Source organism: Malurus melanocephalus, unplaced genomic scaffold (genome assembly GCF_030028575.1).
Source record: "Malurus melanocephalus ecotype Western Australia unplaced genomic scaffold, MMel_1.1 scaffold_86, whole genome shotgun sequence".
In the NCBI taxonomy this organism is placed as follows: Eukaryota; Metazoa; Chordata; class Aves; order Passeriformes; family Maluridae; genus Malurus; species Malurus melanocephalus.
This window is the reverse complement of record NW_026623318.1, coordinates 1,170,041-1,194,334: the sequence shown is the minus strand read 5'-3', so window position 1 is coordinate 1,194,334 and position 24,294 is coordinate 1,170,041. Positions and strand designations below refer to the sequence as shown.

The window sequence follows — 24,294 nt, the reverse complement described above, 5'->3', positions numbered from 1 at the left end:
ACAAGCAGCCCAGTCCCACTGACCACACACTCTGTGGCCCAAATCCAGGATTTTTCAGTGTGAAATCTCAGGTTTTAGGATCATTTTCATAGAAACAAGCACATTGTTCAAAAGCCTTTGACCATCTTCCTTTACTTCCTTTATCCATCACCTTTCAAGATCCCTCTGAATAACCAAACTCAGAAAWCTCTCCCAGAAGGGGAGGTGACTTTAGTGATGCACAGAATAAGCCTTGCACAGGATTCTCCAGCATTTCACACCAGCAGCTGATCTTGTTACCAGCCAAGTCAGATCAGAATTTCATCAACTGAAATGTGACAAAACCTGCAATACATCATGACAATAATGGCAACAATCACCCTTTTACAAAATTACTATTTTAAACAGCTCCAGGGAGATGTTTAAGCTGTTTAAATAGCTCTGGGTGTATATTTTTAATTAAGACCACTCAAGTTCTAAGTAAACCAGATGCCACAAGGAAATGAAACACGTACAAATTGCACCTAAATTCACCTGGATTGAACAGGCATGGCCAGAATTAAAGCATCACCAGAGGGTTGAGAACAGCTASAGAAGAAAAAATATTTTCCTTCTTGCAATGCACAACTTGAGCTCTGTGGCTGAAACCAGACTCCGATATTTGAGAATCACAGTCACATCTCAGGCCTGGGAAGATACATTCCCTGACCTTCACCTGCACTCCCAGAATTTCCCATGAGACACTCCAGGAGATCTGCAATCGCCTCAGAAAACTCTGGAAAATCCACTCCAAAGCCTGAGACAGGATCTACAACACACAGAACTCCTGAGAAATACAAAAATACAGCGTCACATGGGGAGAGAGGGGGAAATAAGGAGGATTATTCAGTTTCTACCTCTTCATGACATTTTTAGGTGACTCTAGGAGTTGGATTGCGTCTTGTACCACACAAAGTTCAAGATTTTGTTCCASTATTACTTGGGAGAAAGTAGTTTTATTTTACCTGGATAACCACTATTAAATAGCACTTTGATATTTGAACTTTTATCTTTGCCACAATAATGTACAAACATCATCAGTGGCTCTGTCCCTCCTTCAGGGCCCTACCAGAACTATCGGCTTCACACATACCCAGCTGTGTCCACAGGATTTATGGAATGGGAAGCTCCTTTATYCTGCCACACTGCCACTGTCCACACTCTCATGTTTTACTTACATTTCTGGAGTCTTGGACTTGTTTTTTCCATTGAAGAATTCCGGAAGCGCACGACGTTCAATCACATGGATGCTGCAACAAAAGCAGTTCAGATTTCAGATCCTGAACAGCCCTCATTCCAAAGAGGATTCCAAGCTGGAACAAATATCCTCCCTCTCTAATCAGGGACTTCTCAAAGTCAAGTTCTGAAGCAAAATAAAAAGGCTTTCAGAAGTGGAGACCAACACAGAATGATAACACAAAGACTAGGGAAGTGAAAGAGAGAAAGGGATGGAGGTGAGAAGGCAGAGCAAAGGTGTCTGCTGTTTGAAATTCCCTTCCTGATTCCCAAGCCCTGTGCACCTGCACAGGGGAACCAGCCCTACACCCAGTGCCTTCCCTCAGCTCTGGGGCTGATTTCTGGGAAATCAAGGCAAGCAAAGTCCCCCTGGCAGCTGGCAGCCCCTCTCACCAGTTGTAGTCAAACCAGGAGGCGTAGCTGGGGATGATGATGTGGTTGGTCTGCTCAGTGACGTTGTCCTCCCCTGGGTCAGTGGAGCGGCTCTGGTCACCCTTGTTGGGATCCTCRTCCTCCTGAGGCACAGAGGGAACACAGAACTCAGAGACGACACCCAACCACTCTGACACAGCACAGCTGGGCCACAACAGGAGCTTCCCAACCTCACAGATTTTGTGGCATCCCCAGGAGCAGGAAGAGCTTTGGTCCCTCTCTCATGCTCCACAGAAGCCTCCTGTGAACATCTGCTGTTCTGCAACTSAAGTTCCAGCAAATGTTCAACTCCTGACCCCAAATGATCATGAGGAGGGCACAGAGGAAGCATCAAAACAGGGTCAGGACATGACAAGAACTGTACAAAACCCCTCAGGTGTTGTTTGAGCAAGGTTAAAAATAACCAAGTCCCCATAGGCAGACCCTAAGGAGTCATTGGTATCAATATAGGATCTTTATCTGGGACTGAGCTCCCCCAAAGACAACAAGGTGTCACCCTGAACACATTTGGTGATCAGACAGCTGTTAAATATAGAGCTTGGCATGCCACAAATGCAATTCAATACAGAATCTACCCCTGCAGCTCTATTGAAATGATCAGGAAGCCAAAGCAGGGTTTAGATATAGTCCTAAAACCTAAGAAAAGCACAAAACCTCTGAAAAACCTCTCATCTGAAAAATGCTTCTTGGAAAATATTTGGCATCTGTCTCCCCATTCTCCTTTTTAATACACTAGATTTAAAAATACCAAGTAATCCCACAGAATATGGAGCGTTTTCACAGTGACAAACCCACAATCCTGTCAGTGACTGATTTAATCTTACAGATCACTTGAAAGTGAATACAGGTGAAATTACTGAAGGAGAAATTAAGATCTTGACAGGACAGGGGGAATGGSTTCCCACTGCCAGAGGGCAGGGTTGGATGGGATATTGAGAAGGAATTCCTGACTGGGARGGTGGGGAGGCCYTGGCACAGGGTGCCCAGAGCAGCTGTGGCTGYCCCTGGATCCCTGGCAGTGCCCAAGGCCAGGCTGGACATTGGGGCTGGGAGCAGCCTGGGACAGTGGRAGGTGTCCCTGCCATGGCAATGTAAGAAATGGTATGGAAATCCCTCATCTGCCTCACGATCATCGAAGATGACAGAGACTAAACACCCAAAAACCCGAAAAAGGGGAAAAAGGACTTTTGCACAAAGAAAACTAGGCCAGATCGAGGTGGGATGTCTGCCAAGTGCAGGTGCTCAAACTACTGAGAAAACCACAGTTGACTACGTCGTCCTTGCTGCCAAGGATGGCTTTTACTGGACATCTGACAAAACAATGGGCCTTATTTCCCTACCTCTTGGCCAGCTGCCCCTTGCTTTCGAAAAGACTATAAAGAGATTTTCTGAAAAGACCCCTATGAGTACTCCCCATGGACGAAGATGGATCCATTGGCTCTGGACCACGAGGATTTCGTCTGTGCTGTTGGGAGCTATAACCCAACTCTCTCTCTCTCTCTCTTTCTTTTTCTCCCTCTTCTATMGCATAAATTGTGTTGCTAGCACTCAATAAAAGTGCTTTTGATTTTGAAAAATACTTGTCCCTGCTTCTTTTGTACTCTGAGATTCAGTTAACGAACCATCACGACTCCCGCCTGTATTAGCGGATCGTGACAGGCAGGGGTGGGATGGGATGATCCTTGAGGTCCCTTCCAACCCAAAGCAGTCTGGGATTCTACAATCTCAGCTGCTACCAAATTAAGGAAGAACCAGGTACTGYTACCTTTCCTCCAGTCGCCACTGTCTCCTCATCCTGCTCATCTGAAAGGTAAAAACATCGAGAATGACACCAACAAAACTCATTTAAATGCTCATGAGCCTTCCCAGCAACACAACTGTTTAACTGGAAAGAACATTCAATTTCTTTTGGAGGGGAAGGGAGGAGAGAAGCAAAGTGGATCCCACATCACTGAAGCAATTACATCTTCACCTATCCCAGACTAGGGAGCAGGTAAMAATACAAAGGAAAGATAATTAGAATTTTCTCAAACTTCAGAATCCACAATTAATTATTTCCTTTCCCGGTGCCCACCATGAGCCTTGTTTAATAAGATATGGGATATGAGTTTGTATCTCATGTCAAAGCTCAGCAAAGCTCAGGGAACCTGTGATTCACCCTGATTCCCAGTAAAAAAAAATTCAAATTCTGCTAGAAAAGAGCTTGTATGCCATCTCAAAAAAAATGAAAATAACAATAGCCTATGAGGGAACAGCTTTACCAGTGAAAAAAAAGAGTTGGTACATTTGAACTCAAATATGTATGAAAAATTAATTAATTCAACAAAATAGCAGAACTAGACATGGCTTTTAAAAATGAGAGATTTAAAATATTTACAATCTATTTAGAAATATTGACTGCTAGCAGGACTTGAGTGTCGGGCATGGGGCAGGGGTGAAGGGGGCTTTACCCAGGTCTGCCACGGTTCCTCCTTTCACGGGCGTGTTCTCACTGTCCTTCTTTGGGTTCACTGCGGAGGGAACGGGAGCGATGAGAGCGGCAGACAGGGAATTATCCAGTCTGGCCTGATTTCCCTGTGCTCTGCTGGCCCTGTCTGCAGTTCAAGAGTTCACACGGCAGCACAAGGGCTTGTTTGTCCCACTTCCCTGAATTCCCAGCTCAACACAAAGCACGATCTATCCACGGACAACCCTGCACTTCCCACCTGCCCAACACATAACAAGGCTTATGTGCAAATCCAAACCAAGGAAAACCCAAATGGACAGACTCCCCARATAATCTGCTGTCAAGGATGCAGAAGGAATTCTTTTTCCCAGAATTAYTGCCCACATCATCCCTTCCCTGAAAAGGACTAAAAGCATTTGACATGTAGCACATTTTCCACTCATTTAACATTCTTCTTCTTCTTGTGGGGTAGGGACTTGGCAGGGAAATATTTTGCTCCAGAAAACTCCATCTCCCCCRACATGAACAGGTGAAATGAAACATTTAAGTACATTGTTATAAATCTATTTTTAAAAGTTTTCTGTAAATGTATTTTTGTATTTTAAAAGGCCAAAAGGAGGTGAATCTGCTGCCCTTTTCACCTGTTACATCSCTGACTAGATACATTTATGGACAGAGATCACCTGGACCCATGACCACTCAGTACTTCAAAGATTTGACAAAATATGTACATGATTTTAACACAGTTTAATTTTGAACATTCAAAGAATGCAAAGGGTTTTCATATTTTACCATTTTTGGGAAGTACCACTTCTTCTATGTTGGGTACTGGTGTGGGATCCTCCATGTCCTTGGTGAGATCTTCCTGTTCATCTTCTTCCTTCTGCCCCCTCCTTTTTCCATACAGAGCTGCTTGTCTGGAACAGAGCAGACACAGGGGCTCTGCCAGATGTTCTCCTCTGGACATTTCTCAGTACCAGGACTGAAAGGTCAAACCCTCCTGAAACCACTCTGGGAACAAAGGCAGAACCAGTCCCACATTCCCTCACAGACCCCAAATCAGGCTTTTCATTTGAAGGAGTAATTCCGATTATCAAGTAATTCTTGACAATGTTCCAGTTTTGTTTTATTGGAGCTCAGCAGGTCCATAAACAAGACCTGAATTTTTAGCCCAAAAGTGCTCCCCTTCATATCCACACATAAGCCTCCATTATTAAGTTTTTATTAGGGTGGACTACTGGATTTTCTTTCTTMTTTTAAGAGATCAAAGCAGCATTGATAACCTCCCCATCTGCAGCCACAGGCTTCTCTTRACCATTTTGGGTCAGAAGTTGAATGTGTACTGGAACTCGAGCTGCAGAACAACATGTGTTGTTCCTCCCCCCATTAAGGAGATTTTCTTTTTTTAGCTCCATGGAAGGTATTTTAAAGTCCACTTCTCAACTGCAGCTTAATTAAAGCACTAATTTATGGGGCTGTCCTCAAAAATTGTATGTGCAGCCGATGACAACACCACCAGCACCAATCTGGGTTATTTTAGAAGCAGCTGAGGGACTTATCTTTCTATTCTTGAGGCTGCCACGGGCCCTGCCAGTGACACAGGAGAGCCTGCCCCAGGTCCTGCCCCAGCTGCAGCCAACACATTTCCTGGAGGAGCCAAGGAATTACACAGGCTGCTCAGGAATTATTCCCCAAGCCTATCCAGAAATAGTTATGGAACCCCAGGTCACAGAGCTCCCCATAAGAATTCCTTAAATTTCCTTTTTTTTTCCCCTCATTTCTTTTCACTTCAAATTCCAGGCCTCTGGAAACTTCCAGACACTCACCCTTTCTTCCCTGTCTTTTTCCTGGACTCCACAGGAGTGGGGGGTGGAGAAGGAGAATGTTTCCTCTTCCTTGTACTGGCTGCTGCTTTCCTGTCCCTCCTCTCTGGGCTCCGCACGGGCTGGGAGGGAGCAGAGGTTTGAGTTATTCCCAAATCCTCCATTGCAGTGCTGGAGGCCACAGCCTTCCTTAATCCTACAACAGGGTGCCACAGCTTCTCAGAGCACCCTGTGCCAGGGCCTCCCCACCCTCCCAGACATGAATTCATTCCCCATATCCCAYCCATCCCTGCCCTCTGGCAGTGGGAAGCCATTCCCTGTGTCCTGTCCCTCCATCCCTTGTCCCCAATCTCTCTCCAGCTCTYCTGGAGCCYCCTTASGTGTCCCTGGAGCCCTCCCTTTTCCATCTATATCCATGCAGAGATAAAGGACATTCCTGTACCTACAGGTCCCCTCAGCAGAGAACCACCCACCTCTTCATTCTTCATGGAGATTCTCTGGCGAAAACTCACAGATTTCCTGTTCTCATCCACCTCATAATCCTCTTCATTCATCCATTCGTTGAACACATCTGTGTCCAAAATCCACTTGGCATGAACCTGAAGAACAGGAGACACTGAGAGGCTGATGCTTTGAGAAGAAATAACTCCATGAGAGATCTCCCAGGATTAAGGAGATTCCTGGAGCTTTCTCTGGTCTGAGTGTCCAAATCTCTCCCACTGGTTTCACACACTTTTGGGGCAGTGTCAAAAGGATGAACAGGACTCAGAACTCAACCTCTGCTCCTCAACCATTTTCAAGCCTCTGAAGTGTGAGGTCAGCTCTCAGAGGTGAGAAAACACCTCTGGGTTAACAGTGCTCTCTGGATGCTGAAAATTACCATTGAAACCTCCCAAATAGAGATTCCCTCAGCAGAGTGCCATAAACACCAGAAAAATGAGGAAGAGTTGGTCAAACCCTGGAGAGACAAGACTAGCTGTCTGGATTTCAAACATCCACCTTCAAATACAGTTTGGTTTACACAGCTGAAAAGGTTTCTGGAGCTTTACAGTCATTTACACAATTTATTACTGATTTATCAATACTTTACACAATTCTCTCTCACTATTCAYAGTAAGGTTTATACTCCAAAATCCTTTTCTCCCGTGTGTTAAGGTTACTACCTGGAGTAAGTGGCGTTTGAGCAGAGCAGGTCTGAGCTGCTGACTCTGCAGCTCAGCAGGACACACAGAGCATTGTCAGGGGGAACATTGTCAGTGAGTGCAGTAATAAATACAGCAGTGCCAACACCCTGACTGCACCAGCACAGGAATTCTGGGAAGGACTTACTTACCTTCCACGGCTTCTCGGGAATCGGGGGATCCTCGATTTCTGCATCTATTTCATTGGCGTGGACCCAGGTGTCATAGCTAGGGAGGGTCAAGAGAGAGCAGCTCAGCTTCCAGGGTCACTCAGGAATGGTTTTCCAGCAGCTCTGGCACGTGCAGATCCCACTGCTGGGACAGCAGAGCTTTCSATAGGGAATAACCCCCAGTCTGTGCTACAGGAATGGGACCCAGGGCAGAGGGAGGGCTCCAGAGCACATTTGAATTAAAAAAAAAACCTCTCAGTGAACCACCTCCAGCTTCAAGTGCAAATCCAGAGAGATCCCGGGGGTAAAGGCAGTTCTGAGTCACTCAACCAAACCCTGCCATTAACTTAATTCACTTTTTTCTGTTCTCAGGAGTTTAAAGCAAGAGCTGCTGGATTCCTGGAAGGGAGGAAGCTGCATCCTGTCCTAGAAACCATTCATTACTTACATTCACTTTTCCACATTATTCCCTCAAAAGTCAATTAATCAAGAAACTGCACTGAGCAGCAGCAAAAGCCAAAATACTTTGTATTGTCTGTAATCAACACCAGGTACTGAGGAACAGGGAAAAGTCATGTGCAAGGTCTGATGCATACAGCATTCCTGGTTTTATACTGCAATTTAGAAATCTAGATAGACACAGAATCCATACAGAATTGACTACTGACACAAATATAAAATATTTAAAGGCTCTTCATCTGTATAAAGAAACTTCAGTGTGATTACTGTTTGCTCTCTTCCATTGAAATCTCCGTATGAGACACAGCTCTTGCAAATTTGATGTGTGAACAAGTAGATTTTAGTGGCCTGAAAAAGTTAATGAAGTAGAAGTCAATACTGGGTTATCAATTTTTTGATTGATTTTCCTAGGCTCAGAAATCAGTAATTGCAAACACATTTAAGTTACCAACAGCACATACACTGAATTTTACCATGTTCCAACAGTACATGGCAGTTTTCTCAAAGAGGTGCTTCAGCAGTCACAMCTGACTGAGGACAGCCCAACTTGGTTAAAGTTCAGCCAAGTGACTGGACAGTGTCCCTTTAAAGGACAGGCTCATTYCAACTTTTAAATTTTTCAATTTGCAACCAATTCTTTGTGGCTCTACAGAAAAACTCCCTTTCCAACCTCACCCACCTGCCAGTGCCACAAATGGGTGTGGACATCTCAGTTTTAAATCAATGGTTAGTTCTTTTCAAGCTTTGCACACTGAGATCAAGACTTTTCCATCAAACAGTTAAGACTCGGGGTTCACTTTTCCCCACCTTTCTTTACCTGTCTGGAAAAAAGCCCCAATGTACCAGCACCTGCTTGTCCTTTCTCATCACAGGTCTCAACCATTCATCTGCAAAGGCAACAAGAACCAGGTCAGACATGGATGGAAAAGCACCGTATTTCAGTTTTTACAGAGTCAGAGGGAGGTTATTGCAAACCCTTTGGCTGAAGGTGTGCTCGGGTCCTGAGCTGGGGAGGGACCTCAAAGCCCATCCCATTCCACTCCTGCCATGGGCAGGAACACCTCCCACTGTCCCAGGGTGCTCCAAGCCCCATCCAGCCTGACCTTGCACACTGCCAGGGATCCAGGGGTAGCCACAGCTTCTCTGGGATACCCTGTGCCAGGGCCTCCCCACCCTCCCAGCCAGGAATTCCTTCCCAATATCCCATCCCTGCCCTCTGGCAGTGGGAAGCCATTCCCTGTGTCCTGTCCCTCCATCCTTTGTCCCCAGTCCCTCTCCAGCTCTCCTGGAGCCCCTTCAGGCCCTGCAAGGGGCTCTGAGCTCTCAATGCATCCTTCCCTTCTCCAGGTGAGTACCCCCAACTCTCCCAGCCTGGCTCCAGAGCAGAGGGGCTCCAGCCCTGGGAGCAGCTCTGGGGCCTCCTCTGGGCTCTCTCCAGCAGCTCCAGGTCCCTGTGCTCTTGCAGTCCCAGGGCTGGAGGCAGCTTTCAAGCACCAAACTCTGCAACCCAGATTCAGAGAACAGAACCCAGAGAAGCACAACAGGGGAAATGCAGAGGATGTGAACCTGAATCTCTAATCCCTGCAGGAATTTAGGGCTGTTCCCTACAGTGTAACCAGGGCCCAGAGCCCTGGAGCTCTGTCCCACMCTGCTGAAGCCTCTGCTGAGAGCCTGATGTGGCCAGAGACAGACACAGAGCTGAACCTGGAGAGGGGCTGCCAGAGGGACAGAGCACAAAGCATCCCTGATCCTGCAAACTGCAGGGAGCACTTCCACCTAGTGGCCAGCACAGGCCAGAGAACGTGGGAAAGGGAGCTGTGTCTATGCTGCTTGGGCCTGACAACAGTGATCCACCARGTAATAAACTAATTAATGATGAAAAAATGAAATATTTTTTGCTATTTGCTGAAGGAGGCAGMTGTGAAATTGCTTTTTTTTTGAACCTTGCACTTCATCCAGGCAGAGTGAACTTTAACACAGCCAGGCCTCACGGAGGAGCTCCCCTTGCTATTGCTCCCACCTTGCCCACCACACCCAAGGACTGTAYAAGCATTCCGTACAGGATTCCTGGACASACAGGAACTCAGRGAATCGCTGAGGTTGGAAAAGCCCTCCAAGATCTCAGAGTGCAACCATTCCCCAGCACCACCCCATAATCCCATGGCTTTTAAATCCCTCCTGGGATGGGGACTMCWCCCCTGCCCCAGGCAGCTGTGCCAGGGCTGGACAGCCCTTTCCAGAARGAMTATTCCCATGGCACAGCATTATCCATAATCCAGACAGTGCTCCCCAGGAGCAGGCTGGGAACACGCTGAGTCTGATGAACACTTCCACGACTTCACATGGAATTTATCACAAGACTATTCCCACTCAAAAACTGTAACAGAACATTACCATCATCCATTGAGGTAGGACTTGGATACACGTGGTGGGTAGCCTTGGATTTCTCTTCAGTGACTGTTCCCTAGGGAAACATGGAAGAAGAGGAGAAACTGCATGAGAAACACTCAGTACATCACCCCAAACCTCTCAGCTGCTTCTTTCTACTGACAACACCCAGGAATATTGAAGGCCACCTTTAACACAATGCATAACACCAGCTCCAAGAAGTGTGAGGAAAAGGCAATTATTTAAAGRCTGCTATTAAATTACTTTGACATCTTTTCCTCTGTTCATGCCAAATCCTTTGTTTCCCTAGTTCCATCTTCCCCAGCCCCAATCCTCATGATAAATTGAATTATTTCACACAAAAATACATTGTAAGAAAGTATCTGYGCCTTTCCACATTGTGGTCCAAACCGATCTGTAAATATGACAATTTATATCAGAAAAGTCTAGAGAAACTCAAGTAGCTCCACCCTCCTGTCAAGGAGTGGTGGAGAGTTCCATAAAACAATTTCTATACTTATGTGCACAGGCCATAACAGTATTCCTACTCAACCTACACCAATATGGAAAAAAAATCTACTACAGGCTCRGAGATGTGTGAAATAAATCCCTAACACTGCCAGTCCAGGAAATCCTGTCCTTCCCTCATGTGGAGGCCCAGAAGGATTCTTCCATGCACTTCAGACACCCTCAGTCTCCACATGGGAAGAGTCATTCCCAAAGAGCAGAAAGCTCTGCCTGCAGAGGAGTTGTGTTTTTTGGAACAGTTTGGTAGGAAAATGTGCCCAAAACGTGCATCCCATAAACACACAACAGATTTATTTAAGGGCACAAGCTGCAAAGCCCTTYCTTGGATGGCAGCAGCAAAAGGAGGAATGAGAACATTGGGAGTGGGATGTGGAGATACTCTGGGATCGGGGGCTGAAGGGCAAGAGCTCCCACACCAAGAGTTCCCAGAACTCGCAAACAGRAGAGGAGCAGCTCTGAGCAGCAGCAAAAGAGGGAGCAGGAAAATAAGAATTTAGAGAAAGAGCCCTGGCACGAATGAAGAACGTGTCAGTGATAAAGGGAAAAAGAAGATAATTCTCCCTTTGTTCTCCATGAACTGAAGATGCTCTTGTAGAGCTGAGCTTTGTGAACCAAATCAGTAAGATCCATTTATTTCCTGTGGAGCCTTAAAAACCCAAAACACAGGAGATGAACAGAAGTTGGTGCAGGGAGAACTTGGGGTACCAGGCAGCTATAGGCACTGGGGACATGACAGTAAGGGGTTAAAAATAGAAAATAATCCAGATAGTGAGGAAGCAAAGTTAGCAACAAGATGAGAATTCAGAGGCAGAGCAAAGGAAAGAAGCCCAGAAAGCAGAATTAGGGACAATTTCTGTTTTCATCTCTTCACATCCCTGYAGAGACAAAGCTGCTTTAAAAACCCCTTAAATCACTCATGGATACAGCGTGGAGCTCACTACAGAMTTCCTTTATGAAAGGAAAATTGCCTCATTCACTCTAATTTAAGCAATAACACCCATCCTGAATCAGCCAAATAATTAAGAGCAACTTGTGAAAACGTGCCCAACTGAGGCTGAGACAATGGTTCATAATCACAACACAGGAAATAGATTAAATCTGGAAAAGAAACACTTTGGCTACAGCTGTGAATTGTCTCGACATAAAAGCCATCAGACCATCCAGAGGTCACATTCCAGGGTATTTCTCTCCAGACAAGAGAGAAGACTGCTTATGTTTTTAARAATTGAATCCATTAATCTTGCTCAGGTCATCCTTTAGCACCTGGAATTATGAGRGCAGGGTGTTGCAATGTCTGAGATGCACTGAGGCTGCCTGGGCTCTGCTCAGCACCAGTAGTAAAAGAGTGAAAGAAAGGAAAAACCAGCGATTATTTCAAGAGTGAAGCTTCCTTCTGCTGTCCCACACATCTGGAACAGCTGCCTCACTCCTGCTTCAGTTCCAGGTTTGGACAAACCTGTACTGGGCAATAAATCAGCTGAGCCTGTCTCCAGCTCACCCAGAGCCACCTGGCAGCAGGTCCAGATTTGCTTTCAGAGCACAGCAGGGATTCAGCCTCCATAGGAGGATAAAACCAGTTTCCCAAGTGAGCTGGTGCTGCTGCCCTGTGTCCCTGGACACCCCTGGGGTAACCCAGAGGTGACCAACACTGGGCACACTGTGCTGTGTGATGCTCACCTGGTGACGTTTGACAATGTCCTTCAGCTTGTTGGCCAGCTTCAGCTCCATGTCAGGAATGAGGTAGATGGTTGGTCTGCTCAGACAGTTGTTCTGGTGAGAGAACAGAAAGTTAAACAAGGAACTGGGAAGTGATCTGTGGCAAAAAACCAGAATATTCCTACTAAAATCACCATGCTGGAATTCCAGTGGAGCCCAGACCAGAGGGTAAGACAGGTCAGGGACATTCCCTTCACACACCTCCCCTAAGCCCTGCCCAGGTTTTTATTATAAACTGAAACTGCTTACAATAACAAGGGGGTTTTATAACAAGAGTATTGCTGCTTTTTGCTCTTCTTCCTATCTCCATTCCTAACACCACCTRAAAGTTATGTTTTGACAATATTATACACTGAACTTGGCTTTAGGGTTTGAAAAAAATAATGTAATATCCACATGCAGCAGTTGAAAAACGGAACTTCAAATTAGATTCCGCAAAGTTGCTTAATAGATATAAAAAATTATTTGTCTGAGAAAATAGACTAAAAGGCACCCTAACCTGAAAAAAGGCCAATTTAGATCAAACTGAAAGTCAGCCATGGAATTGGTGTGTACAGGACCAGTTACTCAGTCCCAAGGGTGCCATTTCCACAGGGACATGGGCACACTTGGATGTTTTCTCCTACCCTACAAGTTTTCCTCACCCTCTGCATGTCCACAGAGTATCAGTGGAAATATTCCACACTTTTCAAGTGGGAACAGGAAATCGTGACTAAAATGGGTGGGAGGAGGATGGAGGGAGGCCCATAGTCCTACAGAAGGCCAGGATGAAGCCCTTCCCTGGGTCCCAAAGCAGATCCCTGCCCCAAGCAGCAGTGTTTGGGGAGCTCCTTGCCTGCACCAGTGTTTTCTCAATGTTCATGAACATCTCCACGTTGCGATCCATTCGGGAGGGATTCTGCAGGTCAAACCTCCTCCTGTGGAGGGAAAAGATTCAAAAATATGAACTCCAAGTGGCCACCTTGCAGCAGTCCAGAACCTTCCCCGTTGCACAGAAAGCGAGGACCATGGCAGCGGCGTAAGGACACTTGGAGCACAACGACAACTATTGCTGCTGCACTTGGCACCCTCACGAGCRAGAAAACCACAATGAACCAAACTAACAAATGCAGCTGATTTGTGAAATGTTTAGGGRAAAAAGGAAGGTTGACAGTGCCCACCAAACCCTGCAGCAGGGTCGTGCATGCCACCACAGTCATGGGGTAATTAAACACATAACCATGATGGATTTCAACAACCAGATGAGAAAATTCATGGAACGAGCTCTCACGGTTCTCTTACTTCTAGCTGCACCCATCCACCAGTCCTGGGAATGCAGGAAAAGCAGCAATTCCTCTGCCTCGTGTGARAACAAACCACCCCCCAGAGCACAGGCAGCTAATAATCCGTGTCAGCATTTTCTCACCGCCTTTACTGAACCCTGGTGTTTTAAAGTTTATTGCACGGACACATCATCACAATTGTTGCAACAHCCATAGAGATCGGTCCATAAGAAATGGGGGGAGAGCACAAAATCTGGAAATTCCTCCTGGGAAGCAGTACAGGAGACCCCAAATTCCCTCTGCTGTACCCACCTGACCCCTCCACACATTTGGAACTCCCAGACAGGTCARCCCAAATGAGGGATTTGAGTGGTGACCCCAGAGCCTGAGGAGGGACAATCCCAGCCCCTCCCCATGTCCAGCAGCAGCATTTCCACAAGGCCCAGCAGCAGCAGGGACTGACATGGAGGGGGCTGAGCCCTCACCACTCAGCCTTTCCAAAGCACCAGGAGGGGTTTAACCACGGGGCTGTGCCTCTCAGAGGTAAAACGTGACCTAGGGCACACCTGCACCTCCCAGCTTTGGGAACATGCTGTTGCTGGAGTCTGGAAAGGCTCCCTGGCTCTGAGGTAGTGCCAGGGTGTGAAATCCAAAGCCCTGCACACCCAATCCAGTGGGAAAGCTGTGCAYGTCCTCCCCACGAGGGACTGACGGGCTGCAATCACCACCCAGCTCAAACCAGTTATTCCACAGCCAAGGAGGGTTTCCTATAAACACATCCCTGTTTCCAGCAACAAATCCCTTTTTCCAGCTGATAAATGTCCAGAGAAGGTAAAGGAAAGCAAAGGTTAGCCCCAAGCCCCATGACCACAGCAGGGTGTGACCCCACTAAATCAAACAAGACACCTCAGCTGGGACCACCACATTCTTCTCCACTGGAGGCTCCTGGGATTTTCAGGAGGGAGCTGCCCAGGCAGGTGGGAACAGTCTGAGGAGCTGGGCAGCTCTACAAACATCCTCTGTCAGGGGAGATGGTTTCTGCCCCAAAGCACATGAGGGACTCTGCCCTTCACACTGATGACACGGCAACAAATCAAAYATAAGATCCTGGTATATTGATTGAAATCACCCTTTTAAAAAGGAATTTAGGACCTTGTTGTGTGCTTTGAAAAGTTTACCATGATTTGCAAAAGTAGAGCCAGACATCAAGGCTGTCAGGTCACTGTTAATACAGTATTTTACATCTATAATACAGAGGATTTTAGAGGCAAGATCAAGCCCCTTCTCCAATGCTCAGTCATGCTTTGTATCCACAACATCCAGAATGTTTGGCTCCATGGGAGATAAATGCCAAATAAACACCTACAGTATTCTTGGTACCTGTGAGACAAAGACACTCAGGGCATGACCAAATTTTTTACATTTTTTGCTGAAAACCTGCACTGTGCATCCATGGAATGCTGTACGTCCCCAAATCCCTGCCTGCTTCAGAAACCCAGAGAAGGACATGGACACATTAATTAACAGCACTTTTTTGGCTGCCCATTTGGATAAAAATGACACTAATTCCCTCCTGTCCTCAGCTTAAGAGACTCCCTGTGCCAGGTTTGCTTGGGCTGCAGTGAGGGCCAGGTATGTCCAGCTCTCAGACATACCTATTGTGGCGAGGAAAGGGACTTCTCCTATAAGACAGATCAGTCACAAACAGGTTAAGCAGGAGCGAAATGCAGACCATTCAAAAATCAWATCAATCACAGTTCAGGCAAACAGCACGGATTATTCATTGAGTAAGTGAGGGACACATTCCAGGCTCTAGGGCTGATCCTCAGAGTTAAGTTCCAGGATTACTGCCCGCTACGTCCCACATGCACAGACACCAGGCACTACCCACACTAATCATGAGGCAGCAGCAAGGCAGGGACAGGGGAGGAGGCAACCCCAGAGCTCAGCTGGGCTGCACAATGGACTGGAAACCAGATTTGCTCGGTAAAATTGCGGGATTGAAATATTCAAATATTCCTGCAGTTGGAATCATTTAATTCCTGTATCTTAAGGCAAAGAGGCAGCAAGACACTCCTGACAAACCCCACTGCAAACAGGTGCCTGTCTCAGGTGTTGGCAAAACCTGGAGTAGGAAAACTCTTATTCCTGATATATTCATCTCAGACAGAACTAATACGAGGATGARTAACTCCTAAAAATAACCAACCACTCTAAAAGAACTTTATTTTGCCTTTTAAATGGTTCATGTGTAAAAACAACTCAGTCAATTCCAGGAATGCTGTTGCAGACTGGAAACTGCAAAACTATTAAAATTCACATACAGGAAAAATCTCTGCTTAATTTTATTGATTATTTACATTTATTGACTTTTCATCCTCAGGTTTTTGCCCAATGTTCTCAAAAATAGTAATTTCAAGGCCAGGTTGGACAGGGCTCTTGGAGCAGCCTGGGACAGTGGAAGGCATCCCTGTCCATGGCAGGGGGTGGCACTGGATGAACTTTTTAAGGACCCTTCCAGTCCAAACCATTCCAAGATTTTATGATCCTATGCTATTGTTCCCTTGGGAAGAGGATTATAACTATATGAAACACTCTTGGGATATCACCTGGCTGTTTTTCATACCAGTGTCAACAGCTACAGGGGCAGAGTTTCTAAGTGCTTACACTCCCCAYTTGTGGAGCAATGGAAATCTGAGCATTTATCAGAATCTGCAGTACTTCACRCTTTACCAATTATAACTAAACCAAATAATCAATGCAGTAACAGGGGTTTACATCTCACAGATGTGAGACTGATTCTGGTTCATTTGCTCAGTCAGACAGCAAAGAAATGAAAAAAGAGCCTTGAACTTGTAATTAACTACAACTACAGCCCCAAAGCTTAAACTTGGCCAACTTCTCTTCAAATTTAGAAGTATGGGGGCGTGTCTTAAAAAAGCTACCATCAGCAAAACAAGAAAAAACTCCCTCTTCCCATCTCCACTGCATTGCCTGCCTCATTCTCCAGGAAGGATTAAACTTTAGGTAGTTTGCATAAGCAATTCTGTGTGCTTGGTTTCATGCAAAGGTGTATAAACCATAAATAAAAACTTACCAGCCCTGTTCATTCTTATATTTGTAAGCAGCACCAAGAATGTGACATAATGTACCTCCAGCTTTGAAATCCATGAAGCACTTTGCCTGGAACCCAAAAAACAAGGAAAATCAGGGACATTGACTTTGATGCAATTATTTTAAACAAATACATATTTGTTAGCTAAGCTTTTGAAATAGAACTTCTCAAATGAAAAGTTAATTTTCAGATTAAGCCCTTTTGGTTTGACATTCTCCTTTAAGAATGTTTCCTGAAGATCAAATACATTTGGACTGAGCAGAAATAYTGTATTTGCAAGAACATGATGTATCTGAAAGCTCCAAGTCCTTCCTTGAAAAAAATTTGCTGTAGAGCTGTAAAAATCCAAAGTACTCTTTGAATACCCATTTCATAGTAAATTAAACCTCAAATTGTAGCTGTCAGGGAAGCAGCTCTTCATCTGTGTGAGAATATCAAACCAGAYCATCAGAAATGAGCAGCTGAAGCAGAGTTCAGACATTCCACAATCACATCCCTCCACCACCAGGGAAAGCTGCTTGTCAGCAGCTGCAAACTCATGGTGCAGATCTGCCCTAAAACACCACATCCAGCTCCTTTCAATCCAGCTCATTTTTCCCATCTTAGTTTAACCAGAGCACTTGTGAGCCACCCATTCCCAAACCAAGAATTCCACAACTGAACTTCAAACAGGAGCACGAGGAGGCTGGAAGCTCCAGGAGTCATATTCAGTCCTTTCTCTGAAAGGTTATTGAAAAAAAACCATGTTTCTCGCACAAGAAGCTCAATTTTTCTGCTACATTGTAGTTTGAAATTGTACTTGCTGCTTTCCTGGTGTCTCTGGACAGGGTGGTTGTGCTTGGGAAAAATCAGCTGCTGTCAAAGTCATCTTGGAAATGGAGACAGACSGATGGCCCAGCTGGAGGCAGGACCAGGGAAAGGCAACACCAGGATCTCCTTTGATCGTGGTTTATTTTGTGTTTCTCAGTAAATGTGAAAAAACTTGTACAAGGCACAAAGCAGAAATTGGGGAGTTGTTTAAAGGCCAGGCTCTGGTCACCAGGGGCTTCCTGCTGGGAGCAGAGAGAGCCCAAAGCTGGAGACACCCCAGAGACAGGAGCATTCCTGGGAAAATGCACTGAGCTGTCTCCTGCTGGAAGTAACCAAGAGCACCGAGACCCAAGTGCTRTAAATTAAACTGAGCAAATTTGACCAGATTAGACCTTTGAAGCAGCGAGAACAAACACAAGAACAACATCTTTATGATGCCACTGCAATGTTTATTGCCCATTTTTAAGATAAGACAAATTGAGTTAAGGCTTGGGAGTACTCCAATGGTTTATGCACTTGTGGAATGTGGGCAGCTTTATGGTTTGTGCTTCCACATCCAAATAAAGCTCTGCCAAGTTCGCTCTGTCCCTAAAGCTTGTCATTATCAGCGAGRTATCAGGGGAGGTGGTGAAATCTTACTGGCACCTTGTGGTGCTTCTGGGTGCACTCCAAAGCACCCAGAATTGTTTGAGCTGGAAGGGTTCTTAAGGATCCTCCAGTGCCACCCCTGCCATGGCAGSSACACCTTCCCAGAGTGCTCCCAGCCCCAATGTCCAGCCTGGCCTTGGACACTGCCAGGGATCCAGGGGCAGCCACAGCTGCTCTGGGCACCCTGTGCCAGGGCCTCCCCACCCTCCCAGGGAACCATTTCTTCCAAAATTCATCTGGAAATCTTTCCAAGATTCACCYTATGAGTTTGAAAAACCTTCCCGTGAAGAGTTTGTACATCCCACTCCTCACTGGAGAGTTTACCAAGGCCAAACCCCTGGGGGAAAACTAGCACAGAATAAAAACTGTCCTGTCACATGGACCCAAAACCACAAGAGTTCTTTCAACAGTTTTCAGGCCAACTTCACTTTTAATTGGTTTCAACATTTTAACTGGCTATAAATTATTCCAGCTTAGTGTATCCACTTATCCAGAACCCCAAAGGCACAAACCCCCAATGCCAGCAAACACCTGATGGCAGGGATGAGCACAGACCTCCCTGCTGCTGCCACACTCACACACAGGTTCAGGACAGCTGCCACAGACCTCCCCCAAATCACCCAACTGGGCCTTGGCACCAGGCTGCCATCCCTGCCCTCCTCCCAGACCCGTGTCTGTCCCTGTGCTGCCTCCCCTGCCCCCCACCAGCTCTTCAGCCCTCACACTCCCCGGGACAAGACAAGATTCTTTGGGTGGTGGGCAAGGCTCCAGGCTGGAATTTGAAAGCAACAGCCCTCATAATGTTGATCCTGTTGCTGGCTACCTGCATCCYGAGGGACTGGAGAACTATCCCAGACCAAGCAGGTAACTACTGCTGCTGCACAACATGGCAAAGTAATTTCTCAGCCTTGGCAAGTTTGGAGTTACATCAACCAAAACACCCAATGGGAGCTTGTTTGCCTCGGAAAGTGYATTTTAATCCCTCACTTCAGGATGTACAAGTCCAGATTTGACTTAATACTGATGAATTACACTGAATTTTAGTAGAAATTAAAACMTTCCCACAGCATTATGGAAATATTTTTAGTGAGACTAAGCTGTATTACACTGAAAATCTGCTTTTAAGGGGTAGTGAGCTATTCCAGCTCTTCCAGAGTGTGCATCAGGAAGAGCCTGGGCTGAGCAGGGATGTCCCAATGCCCTGGACATGCTCCAGCAGCACCAACACCACAGGAACAGCAGGATACGGAGCTGTGACAGCAGAGTGAGAAGCCCAATACTCACAGGAAGCTTTGTGAAGGCAGGATTGGTGACATGTTTTCCAAAGGCATCTTCCTGGAATTGCAGCAGCTGCACCACCAGCCCAGCCAGTGTTTTGTTGGTAGGAGCATCTGCTTGAACGTACTGCAAGACAAAAAGTACACATTCATTTGAGGAGAGGGAAATTCGGAGTGAAGGTTGGGTTGTTGACAGCCCAGCTCCCTTCAGCAYCTGGAGAGCAGAGTTCTGAGGTTTTGGGATCCCTGCGTGGCTGGAAGGCGTGGAGGGGAGTTTGCACAGGAGAAACACCAAGCACAAACATTTTAGCTTTAGGTTAAAAATGCAGCACTCACCTGTGGCTCATGCCCAGTCCCTCAGGGCTGGGTTACAGACATGGATTAACCACTCCAAGCTGATCTCAGTTCCTAATAAAGGAACAGGCTCATTCTGCCCACACAYACAGAGCTTTCTGCAGTAACTTTACAGCCTTCCGCTGTAATCAACTCCTAATGAATCCTCAGAGCACCCCTTTGGTATAAATAGGATGTCCTGTACAGAGGGAAAAGCTGAGCCACACAAATGAGCTTGTGATGTTTTAGCTCCCAAGGTTCTACCTCAAATAAAATGCGAATGTAAAATCACAGCATGGAATATTAAACCCCTCCCACGGTGCTGAGTTTTTGTCACTCCTGATACTGCAGTATTCACTCACTGGATGTCACCTCCTCGCTGTGCCAGACAACTTCCGAGAGGAGAACAAACATCACTTCTGCAGGTAGAACACGGAGCAATTTGAGTTACCTCAGTCTCTCAGCTGGGTAACTCTCAGCCTTTGCTCTTCCCTCAAACAAGATTCTTCTAAAGCCCCTTAAGAAAAAATTATTTGGTGACCCAGAACCCTCGAAGTTTTAAAGCTGTGGTGTCAAATGCCAGTCAAACCTAACTGAGYCTTGCAAAGCACCAGCTCCAAAGCCAAAGGCACCACAAAAACATTGAGTAAATGGAAACAATTACAWTTTCACAATGGCTGACCACCCTGAGATGTGAGTTCTTCCAGCACTTTCTCAGGAGCAGAGGCACATCTGAGAAATTAAATCTTCCCAGCTCAAAAGACACAAATTCCCGTGAGGCTCCCGGGTGTCCTGCCCTGTGTATAAATCCTGAACCAGAAACACGAGCCTGGAAAGAACGAAAGACTAAAATTTCAAAGCTGCATTTTTCTTTGCCCTTTTCCCTCCCCCAGGAATTAATGTTTTAATTATATCAGAATCACAGAATATCCTGAGTTGGAAAGGATCCACAAAGATCACTGAGTCCAACTCCTGGCTCTGCACAGGACTTTGGATGAGGGATTGAGGGCCAGGACACAGGGAATGACTTCCCACTGCCAGAGGGCAGGRATGAATGGGATAYTGGGAAGGAATTGYTCCCTGGGAGGGTGGGCAGGCCCTGGCACAGGGTGCCCAGAGCAGCTGTGGCTGCTCCTGGATCCCTGGCAGTGTCCAAGGTCAGGCTGGACATTGAGRCTTGGAGCASCCTGGGACAGTGGGAGGTGTCCYTGCCCATGGCCARGGGTGGCACTGGATGATCCTTCAAGTCCCTTCCAGCCCAAACCATTCTGGGATTTTATGAACCTCCTCCAAAAAAAAAACAAATCCAGAAGAAGTAGAATCATTGTATTGACTTACTCCTTTTTTTTCAGATATTTTCCCTGGGAGAAAAGAGAAAATTACATGAGAATAYACCTTGCAAAGCCTATTCTTAGACGTTAACTTTTTTGGGCAATCATTCCTTTCCTCACAGCTCCCACCTTTACGTCTTGCAGAACGCATTCACAGCTAGAAGCTATAAAGGAAGACAACACCAGARCTCCTCATCCTGCTTTGCACTGCCACTATCCTGCAGATCCTTTGTAATGAGAAGCCCATTACCTTGCTGTCTTGGTTTGAATAACCCACAACACTTGCCTGAGGTTTCCCTGAAAAATAAGGGGGAAAACCCTTCAAAAAGAAGCCAAAGACCCCTCTCCACCATTTCTGCATCCCAATGAGCAGCACAAATGAGTCTTTAAGCAGAAAAACCAAGCAGACAATTTCCTGATCAACTCACAGTGGGTCTGAGGGACCACAAGTCCCAACAGATTTCCAGGTTTCCCCCTCGTCAACACAAAATGATTCTGCAGCAAATAAAGGTTTTTCAGCAGTGAATTCCAGAGGACAGAATGATGCCCTGTTCAGCAAGAGGATTTTGTTCATGTGCTGAAATGCCAAAGCCCCATTGACACCACAGAGTTTTCCAACATTTCCACCACAATTAGAAACACAAAAACACCCCCATATCCTTAAGCAAAAAACATGTGGTCAAAAACCAGAGCACRAGCAGCAGAGGAAATAATTTCTGCAGCCAGACCTGCACTGCAGCTGCCCTGAAAGCCTTTGTCACTGCCGGGGGTGGGGGAGAGATCCACACCCGGCTTTGATGTGGGCATTGACCTCAAATAACCACCTCCCACTCTGTGGTGTGGCCTTAATGCACACACCTTCCCCCAAGACAAAGGACATTTCAGCTCAGATCACTGCATAAGAGCGAAAGGAAACCCCACGCTAAAATGCTTTGATTTGGGTTACAACCCTTGTTTCTTTTCAAAGGTGAGAACACAAAAGAGCCGCAGAGAAAGAACCCTCCCTGGATTAAATCCGAGTCAGGCACAGAGGAAATTCTCGCCAAGGCCAGCAGAGCCAGGCGGCAGAGAGCTACAAACGCAGTGCAGCCCCTGGCTGGGAGGGCAGGCAGGTGGTGTCCAGCCGGACACRGCCGGATGGAACAACTGCCTCTCCCGAGCAGCTGCAGCGACCAGCCTGGGCCCTGCTCAGSGATATTCAGGGAAGGGAACCACGGGATCCCACGCTCTGCCCCGAGCTCTCGCCCTACAGACGCTCCCTGGGCATCAGTCCAAGCCCTCRGAGCCGCACCAGCTCCAGGGATGTGGCCATCTCCATGGTGCCAGGAGTCCCAGCTACTGCCCTGCCCCTGGAGCTCCAAGTGCTGACCCTGTGCCCTGATCCCCTCTAACTCAACACCCTCCTCCCTGCCTCCCAAAAAATCAACCTGTGCAGCCTTCTCAGAGGGGCAGAGGCGTCAGAACCACCAGAGCTCCCACAGGTCAATAAACTGACCTGCATATGAACAACACCCYGGGATGGGTCCTTGGGCAGCACAGCTGCCAAGCTCAGGGTCAGCATCCTTYATCATGCAGATGCCAGAAACCCTCCAAACTACCTTACAAAGAGGTTTTATAGACAAGAAACAACCCGGCTTTGGGACATCCCATTTTAATATAAGGAATGTGTGGCTTACTGAAAAAGGAACTACCTAAACAATGCACAATGTTAGAGATAAACGAACATTAATACAGTTAAAAGAGAACAGCTCAGTTTACTTCTGAACTATGAATTTCTAATTAACTATGGTGACATCAAGGTGTCCATTACAGTCTACCCAAATTACTTTGAACAAGGGGGAATGGCTTCCCACTGCCAGAGGGTAGGGTTAGACGGAACAGTGGAAGAAATCCTTCCCTGGGAGGGTGGGGAGGYCCTGGCCCAGGTTGCCCAGAGCAGCTGGAAATGCCCAAGGCCAGGTTGGACRGGGCTTGGAGTGACCTGGGATAGTGGAAGGGGTCCCTGCCCATGTCAGGGSATGGAATGGAATAAGTTTTAAGGCCCCTTCCCCATCCAAGCTGTTCCAGGATCCCGTGACATTGGTCTATGACAGTCTGCCAGATCCCCCAGGACTTCAAACCCATGGCATGCATCCATTCCCAGCTCCCAGGAAAGTGAGGCTCCAACATCCCTGCTGCTTCCACACTGCCTGGGAAACAGCTGGGCACCTCCTGCATCTCTCTGGAAACAGCACAAACTGACTTCCAGACATCACTCACACAAACAGGGAGCAGAAGGGAGCCTGGAATGAATAACTTCATTATAATATTCATAATTTCATTTTCTGTCATTATGCTTGGTGCCCGTCAATGAGTTGTTCAAGGTCCAGTGTGAGTCTTCCACGCTACTACTTAAACCTCTTTCTTTCTTAATTGTACCCTGGAGACACAGAGAACTCCCTGATAGTTGTTGTACTCTGGAGACACAGAAAACTCTTCCAATATTAAAACCATGTCTAATCTAGAGAAAAAATGAGAAGCTCTGTAATTGCAGTTCTTTATCTCCCCCTGCCCCTCGGGACCTCTGGATCCTTGACCGAGCTCCGTGCTGCTCTTGGCTTCTCTCCAGCWGGTCCCCAGTGTCCCTGGAGCTCCCAGAGCTGGACACACCAACCGCTGCTGACGGCTTCACCACTGAGAGCTGTACAAACACCTATTTTTAAGAGTGTAAGCTGGACAAAAGCCAGTAAAAATCACCATGTTTCTCTGGAAGGAGCCACACATCTACAGCAGGATGAAAACAGGCACAAGATGAATCAGAGTCCGTTTACAGCACCTTCAAAAGGGAATCAACCCTTCTSTCTGGAGTGTTAAGACTCCCATCTTTAAATGCTGGTATCAGTTTTCTTGTTTCCTCAAAACAAAATTATTTTCCATTTTTAAAAAGGATTTTCACCACAATATTCCAAGATTCACTCACCATGTAGTCTCCTTAGCCCAATTCTAATTACTTTCCAGAGCCATCAGAAATAAATATCTAATGTTTATAACCAATTTGAATGGAGGGGTTTTTCCTTGGCTCCCATCCCTGCACCACACACAACCTGCACAGAGGTGAGACCCAGCCTGGCTGGGATGTTTG

At 46.5% G+C, this 24,294-nt stretch overlaps 1 protein-coding gene across 1 annotated transcript in view; it reads right to left on the bottom strand.

Annotated features, from left to right (window-relative positions):
* The window catches only part of SMARCC1 (SWI/SNF related, matrix associated, actin dependent regulator of chromatin subfamily c member 1), a 59,032-nt gene extending 39,388 nt beyond the window's left edge, over positions 1-19,644 (bottom strand). The window contains exons 1-14 of the mRNA XM_057367892.1: positions 19,517-19,644; positions 16,757-16,842; positions 13,233-13,314; positions 12,359-12,451; positions 10,160-10,229; positions 8,583-8,652; positions 7,289-7,364; positions 6,429-6,554; positions 5,959-6,077; positions 4,925-5,049; positions 4,137-4,196; positions 3,452-3,489; positions 1,648-1,769; positions 1,197-1,268 (exon numbers count right to left, since the gene is read on the bottom strand). Coding sequence (XP_057223875.1) covers positions 1,197-1,268; positions 1,648-1,769; positions 3,452-3,489; positions 4,137-4,196; positions 4,925-5,049; positions 5,959-6,077; positions 6,429-6,554; positions 7,289-7,364; positions 8,583-8,652; positions 10,160-10,229; positions 12,359-12,451; positions 13,233-13,314; positions 16,757-16,830 — 1,127 coding nt within the window. The 5' untranslated portion in view covers positions 16,831-16,842; positions 19,517-19,644. The remainder of the gene's footprint in view (positions 1-1,196; positions 1,269-1,647; positions 1,770-3,451; positions 3,490-4,136; positions 4,197-4,924; positions 5,050-5,958; positions 6,078-6,428; positions 6,555-7,288; positions 7,365-8,582; positions 8,653-10,159; positions 10,230-12,358; positions 12,452-13,232; positions 13,315-16,756; positions 16,843-19,516) is intronic.
* Positions 19,645-24,294: the final 4,650 nt, after the last annotated feature.